Below are 11,387 nucleotides of genomic sequence, written 5' to 3' on the forward strand. Positions count from 1 at the left end.
AGAAGCAAAAGCAACACAAGACAGGAGACTGGGGGATATATTTAGCAGCTCATTAGTCAGAGATGTCCTCTACTCAGCAGGCTGGTCCCTCAGATGAGGCCCTTTGGAAATCATTATGACTGCCTGCTGCTTCAGACAACCACACACATCTCACTGGAAAACAATTTACAAACCGCCTCTCCTCTCCACAGCCTTAATGTTGCTTCAAAATGATTCTCAGTTTTTGAAAAGAGGCCCAAAACCAAAGCTTTAAACAACAAAGCGGCATGTTTTAATCATGATAACTGCATAGATTTTAACACAACACACACTACGTCAGCCTGAGGTGTAACCAGTAAGAATGAGGTTATGTTATAAAAGCAGCTTTGTGTACATTTTGTACATTATCATTTTGTACATTACTGGTGGTGCGCTTGTACCACTACTTCCTTGTTTGACATTCATTAACCTTTATGATGAAACATCTGTCAATGGCAAAGGACTAGTCAAGCATCTTAAGGACAGGACAATATACATGTTAACCAAAAACTGCACCAAAATCAATGGGAAGAAAATTTAAAATACAGATAAACACTAAAGAAAAAAATGTAAATCATACATTGTGACAAGCTTAGTGGCAAAAAGCTGGGAGGCAGCACTGTGTAGCTAACAATAATCCTGGCCATCTGGGATGTGTACCAGTAATGGAACTGTCTGGTCAACACTTTAAAGTGAATGAGATAGTCTTGCATCACCTGTCCACACTGCAGCATCTGTTTTCATGAAGTATTTCTTTGTCTGGTGAGGCATTTAAAGTTTCCCCTTAGGGCTTGATTGGTTGGTAGAGCTGTTAAATGACACAAGATGAGAGCAGAGATTGATGGCTCAAGTGATAAACACACAGGTAATGAAAGAGAAAGGCTGCTGCATTCGACCAGACTGCTGCTAATGGGTTCCAGTCTCACCTGGCTAATGGCTGGCTTTACACATAGAGGAAGAGAGAGAAGGAGAGCGAGAGAAGAAGAGAGACATCATATAAAAAAAAGGCTCTAGTGTGTTCTACACACAGTCACATACACACACAGACTTGAGTTAGCAGTCCTAATTGCTGAGTGGTGATCTAGGGGAGGTGCAGCTTGCTGTGATTTGGGCTATAGAGGGCTAAAAGCCTTCTTTGTTCTCACATTTCAGTAAGGAGCCAGTAGCCAGTGTGTTGGATTACTCCTGCCTGCCTGCAACCGCCTTGCTAACAGGACTTTAGGGGGCTTTTCTGAAGAGTTAATTGCATAGGAACAATTGTTCCCCCTCCCTTGGGCTGCACTGTTTGTAAACCCAGCCTATCTAGCAAACTTTCTGTGATGGTTGGAAACCAATAGTGTAGAAGGAGACTCACACACTGTGGTCTTTTTGTTACACACACACACACACCATTTTGTTGCTACATAAAGCAACAAGTTTCAAAGACTTATCCTGTTTGAAGATGCAAGAAGTAGGGCATGGCCCATTCAGATATTTTCCTCTGTGGTCAGAGCAATGACGCTATGTTAGCCACTAGAGTCTCTCCATTATTATAGAGAGAGGAGAGTTGTCAAGTCTTGTTCTTTAAGACTTAAAACTGAGCCTTCAAGAAAAAAAGTTCCTTGGGTTGGACTGATTTATGACATGCCAAGAAAAATGGATTTATGAGCACAATAGCTCTTGATGAGGCAGAGAAAAATGTATTTACTCCATGAATGCACAACAATTGACTGTTAAAAACACAAATTACAAAGGAAATTAAAAATGCAGCCCTCTGGACCCTGTCCTGCTCTCATTCCCTCTTCCCTCCACCACTTTCTTTATCCTATACTTTTTTTTCCCAGAGCCCTGGAGAGCCGTTTCCTTTTCTCACACATGAACATACATTAATGTCACCACCACACAGAGCACACAGCGGGCTTGTTTCTGGTCCTTGCTAGTGCTTTCATGTACAGCTTTAACTCAACTTCAGAGGATAATTTTCTTTCTTTTTTTTGGGGGGGGGGGGGGGGGGGGGGCAATATTTATCTATTTGACTGGGAAAGTTATAGCCTTTCTGGCTCTTGATACACAACACATTTAGAGCAGAAAACATGCAGCATGCAGTTATGTGAATAGACCCTCTGAGCTTCCATCTTTGCTCTTTCACTTCTGACTCACTGTCTGGGCTCACTTCCTCTGAAACAAACCACAAAGGCTTACTGTTAGGAATTGACACCATATTAGGAACTGAGCTCTGTGGAGCTAGCATAGTGGGATGTCAGATAGACTCAGAAAAGACATGAAACAAGCAGCGTTTGCACTGTGCCCTGAAAATCCTCCAGACTGATGCTATTTATCCTTTGCATACACAAAACCCAAGGTGCTGCTTCGTAGCCATGTTTGTTTACTGGCACCCTGCTTCAATGAATAGGATGTTTTGTTTAGTATGTTGCTACTTTGGGAAGAATGTCGAGAATCATAAACGCAAATGTAATCATGTGAAGCAATCACAAACGCAAATCCCAGAGAGCCATTTACATTAACCCAGAAGATAACCTTCTGGTAATCTTGTTTACAATGAACAGCTGAACGACAGATATAAAAGACATGACAAGAGACAAGACATAGCCAGTTTTAAAAATACCTAGACTCTGAAGGCTTTGCAACTACTTTCTAACAGGCTGTATTAGCAGTTACAAGAAATTGTTCTCCTGACCTTTTCCAGAAAGAACATGAGGCCGAAAATACAGGCGCTTAAAGCTTTTCCCGGACGTGTTAAAGGAACCAAAGACAGGCAAAGCACATTCAAACGGTTAATGTCTATCATTTTCTCTCTCCATCAGCTAAAGGTCAAATTTCCTAAAAGAGTTATATCCACAAAACCTACACAGACTTGAAGTAGAAATCTGATGCTGCTCTCTGCTGTAGTGTAAACTTCTATTTAAATGGACTATAGTATATTTTCTAGTATCCATTTCTATTCATCATCAACACTGCTGTTTGCTGGAGTCTGGAATAGGCCTGTTGGCTGTGATGAAATTTTAGATTCATGAAATTTCCACAGCAATCTCCATCCCTGGAACACGTCAAGGGATTACCTGTGTGAATTATGTATGTCGAGCAGGAGAGCGAAAGGAAACGGCCAGTAGCTAATGATGAAGTTAACGCTTTAACATGAGTGTTTTGCTTTTATGGTAATTTGACTCTAATTATCGATTTAACACCATACTTCTGCTGTAAATGCTGCAACTCGTGTCTTGTTCTAATGGCACTTATGTTTACAGCCAACCCTCCGTATTACCATTATTTCCAATGACTTTTCTTGGCTGAATTCTCTTTCTCTTTTTTTAATCCTGACATAGTTTACCAGAGTCTCATCAATAAATATCAGGTTCATCTTGCTTTGTGCGATCTGGGCTCAATTAAGAAGAATGAAATGAGCTTCAAGTTCTGTTTACTAAGGAGCTAAGCCTCTAAATGTTTCATTGCTCATTACAAGTTCCTTGTGATTGTGATCAAATATTTAAATTTATAATACGGTGCTTGAATTGAAAAGATACCCCAGAAACCTCAAAGGAAATCTGAAATATTGTACTGAAAACCCCCCCAAAACTTGTGCATAAGCCATCTTCATTTGGACTTAATTAATGCCAAAGAGGAAAATATTAAGTGTTATAGGACACTTGAACGTTTGAACTGTGAGTCAGCTTAAACACTGCCTTATGTACTGTAAGGAAGTGGTCGGAAGTAAAAAAAAAAAAAAAAAAACTTACAGAGCTACAACAGTTAAAAATAACCTTTGGATTTTTATCAGTTAACACGCAGCAGCGTTTGAAATGTTCCATTGCATTCCTGAACAGCTAGTTGCAGCATGACAAACAATTTTTTGCATAAAAGTGGAAGTTTAAAAAAAAGAAAGAAAAAAAGTATATACAAAATCACTATAAAACTTCAACACTTAGTTTGATTTATACAGATTCCTTCAAGCAACTTGCTAAAAAGACAGCAAGACTAGAATGCTACAGAGCTTAAAAGTCTAGTGCTGAAGCAAGGGTGTGCAACATTTGTTTTCCAGAAGCAAATGAAGGGCCACGGAATGGACAGACGACACACATATTTCAGAATTATGGTAAAACTCCATGAAATGTAGTGCACACAGCAGACTATTTTACAGTAGGCTGTTTGTTGGCCTACAAAAGCATGTCTCTCTTTACAAAAGAAAAAAAACAAAAAACAAGAGCTTTCTCTTTAAAAATGTTGACTGTTTTGTACAATTTACATACCATAATAGTACTAGTACTCTTCATCCCATGTGAGACAGGGTGCACAATTGATTATATTTATGTTTGAGCTGACTGATATTGTCATGCAAAGATTACTTACATAAAACAATCCTCTGAAATGCTGTATAAACAACTAAATGAGCCTACATCCTTTCAACTGTATAATATGCATCACTGCAGAGGTCAAACACAGACTCAAATCAGACTGTTTTACACTCATCAAAAAGTAATATTTGTCTCCTAATTCAAACATTTATATGCTTGCAGTAAGAGGATAGAAGACTTAGGTTAATATTTACCATATATTTAAAAAAGGGATTGTTTTGTACACATATACCAATATTGAATCATTTGACATGGCCATGGCAAGCATTAGTGGCACACCCTTTGTTGGAACCAAGTTAAACAGCAGTACAGACTCATTACAGTCATTCACGTTGAGATTCATTAACACAATGTTGTCTTTTAATTCATTTCTAAGCATTGTTTTGCTTTCTTTCCTGTATGTCGGAGGGATCAAGACACTTCATATTATGCTCAAATATATGTTGCGAGTATAGAGAACTAGCTGTGACTTCCCAGAAGCTGACTGACAGTCTTAAAGGCGCAGGTTCCTTTTTCTGTGTCAAAAAGAATGAAGTGGCTCGAATATCTGTGTTCAGCCCTACAGGAGGCAAAACAGCAAACAGAAATACTTGATTACATACACACACGCGTGTGCACACACACAATCTTCTACAGCACCCTGAGCACGTGGGCTAGGGATTTGAGGACACACTTTTATTGGTATTGGTAGACAGTCTATGCGTGCGAGTGTGCTGGACGCAGAACGTGAGCGTGATACCAGCCCCCCTGGGCTCAACATGAGTCATGTGTGTTACATAAGGCATACCGAGAGATAATACAGTTGCCATTAGCAATCCCCTCCTCCCTTGCTCAACGGCACATCTCCCTCGTTTTATACTCCTACTGTTGCTGTTTCTGACTCTCATAAACACACTATTTATTTAAGGAATTAAAGAAGAAAATCAATTAATGCATATAAACATCTGAGAGCCTTAAACCACTCCTTACACAGACACACACACAGACACACACGCTCACACAGTATGCTTGCACTCTGTGGCAAGGACATCTGGCACATTTCACAAGCTGGCTATGTGTGGAAAGTGCATGTGAGTGTGAGTGTGGTTGCGTTTTGTGTGTATGTAGGGGGGAGGGGACTGGAAGATTGGAAGAGAAAAGAAAGCTGACACAAGTGGAGGGGTTCAGCAAGTCCACAGCATCGACATTACACTTCTTTAGAGGAAACAAAGGACATCAGCTTTATAGTTCCTGTATTATGTTACTGTTTACCACGTGCAAGACCAAATTTCCCTCCATTAGACAACAATGAATTCAGTTTTAAAACCTGACACTTCCCAAATAATGTAGGACCTCAGGGTAAAACGCCAAACCTGATCTGAGGGTTGTTGTGGGGCAATAACAAAAGTTGTCTAGCCGTGCCAAAAGCTCTCGGAGGGTTCTAAATGTCATGGTTGATTAAAACCTTATGACAGAAATGTGACCGCATCTCTCTGTTTCACTCAATAGGGGAGGAAAACTGTTGTGACTCATTAGGACAGTGAATGGATTCACAGAGCGTGTGGGACTGAGCTCTTAGCTGCCGCTCTGAACCTGACCAACCCAAGGGTAAAGGAAGACGATTTAATCTAACTGACCTGTGGGAGGAGGGGAAAATAACCTCAATCAATTCACAAGAGACAGGCAAAGATAACAGTTTATTTGATGTGTATCGTGTGAGAGAAAAGGCAGAGAATTCAAAAAGCCATGAGCATGTGACTTACCTGATGCGTGACCATGAGGGAGCAGGATGAAGAGGAGGATAAGCACGGAGGCAGCCAGCCTGTGAGCTGGAGAGGAGGAGGAGGTAGAGGATGAAGAAGAGGAGGACAGGGCTCTCGTCTGAAACGCTACCATTCCATCGCACATCTTTTCCTCCGACAACCAGGGAGAGTCCTCTATGGCTTAACCTGTGCAGGCCACACAGACAGGAAGGGACAGAGAGGTATGAGGAGGGGGGAGGAAGAGCGCGGATTACTATCAACATTCAGCGAGGATTACGTAACCACAAGCAACACAGAGACAGGAGGGAATTAAGAGATAGCCACAGTGCACGGGCTGGAAGACAGAGTCACAAAGTGAAGCCCTGACCTGCATCTTATTAAACAGCAGCTGAATTCCTAATATTAATAACTGCATGAATGACTCTACGTCCATTTCCTCCTCATTTGTTTGATCTATTATTAGGATCCTCCAGCATTAGCCAGTGTTCCTCTTATCTCCACTCGATCCCTAATCTTGGCTCTGCCACAGCATCTAACCAAATAAACCAGACGTTAAAGTCCGTTGTAGATGATGTAACGAGATCACTCTTGCTGGTGAGTTAGCAACACTGGCGGCTGGGCATGGTGGAGACAGAGGCTAAAAATGTGTGTGAGAGAGAAAATTTGGGTGTGATTACAACTGCAACTTTTGCAAAGACCCAGATGACTGGGAAAAAGGAGTTTGTCTAAGAAAACCATCATCATGAAAGAAGTTTAATTTCCAGAAGATCATGTCTCACACTCTACTGTGCTGTTAAAGCAGTCAGCTTCAGCAAAAATTCAGACATTTGTAAGGATATCATTTATATTTCATAATATTATTTATACATCTAAATAAACAGTGTTCTTAAAGATTTTTTCATGCTATGTGTGCACCTCAACTGTGATTCTATTCCATACTGTTGGTTGTTTACTACAATGGAGTGTGATGGAAAATGTATGCAAAGATAATGGCAATAGGTGATGCATTCAGAAATGATTCCCATATTTTGTTTACCATATACTGTAAATTGGCAATGATATCAGTCTGTTCAGATTCCTTTTCCCTATACTACTTGGAGACGGAAAATAATACTTACGGATTATTTTTCTTGTATAAAAAAGTTTAATCAAAATCAGTGCTGTAATTTTTTTTTTTTAAAGGTAAGATGCAAATGCAAAAATCAGACACCTAGTTCTCTGGGCAGACAGCAAACAAAAGCATGAAGGACATCAAGAGTTACTGTGAGACATCTTTAAACAGTAATATGCAAATAGAGAGCAACAACCTCATCCTCTCTCCACCAATATCTCTCCATGATACCAACTTAAATAACTTCCTAAAAGCATTTGTTGGTTGATTGAGGTGATACGATGCAACACACCATTACGTAAATGAGATGCAGATGCACATAGAGCTGTTTATGTTGCATCAGAGGGATAAGGATGAAGTAGAAGTGGCTCTGTTCTGTGGGAAACTAGATGGCCTGCAGGCAGAATATTCTCAAGAGGAGGCAGAGGCCCATTACATTTCCACAAGGCTGCGAAGCTAATGCCTACAGTAATGGCATGGCTGCACTTAGAGAGCCGCAAATTTAATTGCTGATCTGCTGGATGGCCACTGGCACTGACACAGCATATGATCTGGACTGTGTAGAAGAAAGTAACTGTAAGGACATATACACTATAATATAGTGTATATGTCCTTACAGTTACTTACAGTTACAGTTACTGAAAAACGTAATAAGATTCCAGTATATAGTGACTATATACTGGAATCTTATTACGTTTTTCAGGTACAGGATGCAGATATGACAGTTTAATTAAAATATAGCTGCTTCCTCATTGCTTCACTAAGAAGTCAATGAGAGTCATGTGTTTTTAGTGTGCTTTCTGCATCAAGGTGATTAGATAGGTTCTAATTAACTTCAACATTGTATTTCTAATCGCCTGTGTTTTAGCATTTGAGTGCTCTGGACAGGGCTATATTCCAAATTTCCAACACAAACAAGGGAAAGCAGCCCACCCACTGCCTGCCATCTTTCTGATGCCCCTAAGAGTGGGATGAAGAGTCATACCTGACTGTGGCGCAAGCCAGTGGGAAACAGTGACGTAAGTCAATTTTGGCAGGACAGTCTGGGCACTGCATTGAGCCAAAGGGCAGCTAGTCAAAAGCACATGCAATGGATCTGTGCCAGCCATTTGATCCATAGATGCTTTCTCATTTGTCCATGCTGGCTGCTATTGTCGGGTTATATAGAGGCCCTTCATTATCTTTTTGACAGATGAATGTCAATTTTAGAAGTATCAAGGACAAAATGCACAAAGGAAAGACAAAAAACTGCAATTGTTGAGGTTTAAATAACTGCTTAGGGCTGCATTTAAAATGCAGGACTGACCTCCTGAAAAAGCTGAGGGCATAGTATTGACCAGCCAGAATGTCTACAAAGTGAAAACTAAAGCAGAATTAGCTTAATTGCTTTCACACAAGAGAGTCTGAAAAAGGAGAAAGTCATTAAGTCTGTTCTAGGGTATCCTAAAAAGCACAGCTTCCAATTAGCTATAACAAGACATTTTCACAACATGAAAGGAATTTTTGCACATCTTCTAATGCACTGACTTTATGTTCACATATTTAATTGATTAATAACAGAGCAGGCAGGTTGACAGCTAAAAGCACAGGAATACTTTAAGTCTGGATGTCAACCTGCCTTGCAAATGTGTGGGTTTCCTGTCAAATGCAGCAAAAGATGTTAAGCTTGAAACATCACATTATAGAATGTGCTTCTATTTTCAACCTCAAGTTTCCTGAAACACCTTTTTTTTAATCAACCTGCACACAAAAACACTTCCTGCCAGAAGCTGCACAGTACTAACAAAGCAATTGAGACCGAAACTAAAGTACAGTGTCTTTAAAGATAGCAAATATTAGAAATCAAACCAATATAAATGGTTGACTTCTAAATGAATTATTAGAGTATAACTACTTTACATTATACTATTATACTAAATATCACTATCAAATTATATATACCAACAAAAAGGCAACTAAAAGGAAAAAACTGTGTGAGTTTCAGAAAACATACCAACCCCCCATAAAAATGAGATACAGTAAACAATACTGTAACAGCATTCTGAGGCAGGAGGACAGGAAGTGGCAAGAACAGCCAACCAACAAAACTGGTACGGGCAGTTCTAGCTTGCCATTAAGTTAATAGACAAGGAAGTCTATTGACCAAAATTTTCAATCTGCACCACAAAGTCTGATTAAGAAGACTAAGGATGCAACGATCCAATATTGTAATCAGATATTGACTTGTAAAGCTGGATCGCATATCAGTGACAACTTCCCAGTCTCTGCACCAATCTATTCAAATCTTTTAACTGTTGTTCTATGTTTATGTCGCCATGCGACAGCAGCAGAGCTGAAAAGAGCTAACAGCAAAAGAGCAAGCGATTTGGATGTATTTCATGCCTGCTAAACTGACAGCTTTTCTTTATATGTTTTTCATTACGTGCAAACTGTGGTCAAGTGAAAAGCTCAGACAACGAAATGTTTTTTGTCTTCTCTCCCTTTTAGTTTTGCTCTCGTTATCTGTGCTGGGAGAGACATTATATAAAGTAGAAACTAGAAGGATGTTGTTTCGGTAAGCTTTTATTACACTTACAGCAACACACTGTGAACTAGATTAATATTTCACTTCAGCTATCTCTTGTCAGTTCCGCATTGTGTGTGTACAAAGAGGCAAAAAAAAAAAAAAAAGACGGAAAAAAAAAGCCCTAAATAAACTAGAAACTACCATGACTTTCTCTTTAATTGAGTGGAAATGAGATGTTGGCAAAAAAGATATATAAAATTGTAACTTCAGTTGTTTTTGGTCTGTTCTTTTATGCATTACTTTACTAAAAAAAATACCAATTAGGTAAGTTTATATTCTTCAACAAATTCATCCATCAAGTTTTATTTTACAACATTAGAAAATAAAATCTTTGTGTAAAGCCCAATAAAAGGATGATTCCCAGTCTCTTTTTCAGTGTGAGGAAAAAAAGTGTGGTAATTTAACACTGGACCTGGATAAGTACTCTGTCTTAGCAGATACCCAAAACCAAGGAATGGCTATCAAATGGAAAAAACTGGATCATGACATCCCTCAAGTTTAAAACTGCACTTCATAAGTCATTTGGACATTTCTTGGTCGTTTATCTCATTCCATGTGTTACATCTGTAGGCCATACTTAGGTCTAGCACATTAAAGAAGTTGAGGTTTTAAAAACATAAACACATTTTCAGAGTGTGTAGTCTTGAACTTTGGGGGAAAAAACTATGTAACTCTCCACTTGAGACACCAATGAGCCAACCAGGCAGTCAGCAGACTGCTACTGCAGTTTTTCAGCTGCCCGAGGCTCCTGGAATGCAAAGGGAGCCAAGGAGAGAGCAGCAGCACAGGCATGTGTCCGGGAACAGAGAGGACTCAGTGCGCCAAAGAAACAGCCCAGAGGAGATTTCCATCCGATAGCCCTCCATGCTACTGCTGCTGCTGGTAGAGCCTACGTGGGCCTATGAAGGGAGCCCAGAAACGGGGCTCTGCATGGCAGAAGAGAAAGGACCCTTTGTTATTAAGTACGATAGTGTTAAACCCCACAGTGCCTCAGCATCCCTCTGTACTGCCGCAAGGAAAGAGAGAGAGACACAGAGAAAGATGAAGGAGAGAAAGAAGAAGAAACAAGAGAAAAAGGGGGAAATATGATAGTGGTGAAAGATGAGGAAAGGATTTAAGGCAAAAGCAGTACTCTCATTTATACTCACAATGTGTTTTCTCTAGGTATGTTGTCAAAACAGAAAACGCCCCCAAACTCAGGGCCCGGAGTTATAAAAATTTCACTGCAGTTACATAATGTCCTTTAAACTAAGAACCATTAAAGCTTCACATTGTATATCCATTATTCTGCGGATGCTAAGGCTTGTACAATGCATGAAAACAAAACTAGTCAGTCTAAACAATGGGGGAAATAAATAAATAAATTAAGAACATGAGTGAGTTCAGCAAAGAAAAACAGCCTTTCATCTCACGCCTTAATTCTGTTGAAAAAAACCTATCCAACAAAAATAAGCTCTAGGAATTAGACGCAAACATTTGGGTATCGCTGAACAACAACTAGCAGGAGTGACAGCATTATGAAATATTGGGAAATTTTGGGGCAATAAGCCCATCATATTAGTGAATGTATTGAAGTCTTTTCACATAAAACATGAGCTGAC

The 11,387-nt window shown here is 39.7% G+C and overlaps 1 protein-coding gene across 1 annotated transcript in view; it reads right to left on the minus strand.

Annotated features, from left to right (window-relative positions):
* susd6 (sushi domain containing 6) overlaps positions 1–11,387 on the minus strand; it is a 33,883-nt gene that overhangs the window by 20,724 nt on the left and 1,772 nt on the right. Inside the window, exon 2 of the mRNA XM_086264713.1 lies at positions 6,110–6,295. Coding sequence (XP_086120839.1) covers positions 6,110–6,254 — 145 coding nt within the window. The 5' untranslated portion in view covers positions 6,255–6,295. The remainder of the gene's footprint in view (positions 1–6,109; positions 6,296–11,387) is intronic.

The sequence above is a fragment of the Aulonocara sp. 'chitande type north' Nkhata Bay genome, linkage group LG15, assembly GCF_057382095.1.
Source record: "Aulonocara sp. 'chitande type north' Nkhata Bay isolate Kocher_YH1m ecotype deep benthic linkage group LG15, A_spYH_male_GT1.1, whole genome shotgun sequence".
Taxonomy (NCBI): domain Eukaryota; kingdom Metazoa; phylum Chordata; class Actinopteri; order Cichliformes; family Cichlidae; genus Aulonocara; species Aulonocara sp. 'chitande type north' Nkhata Bay.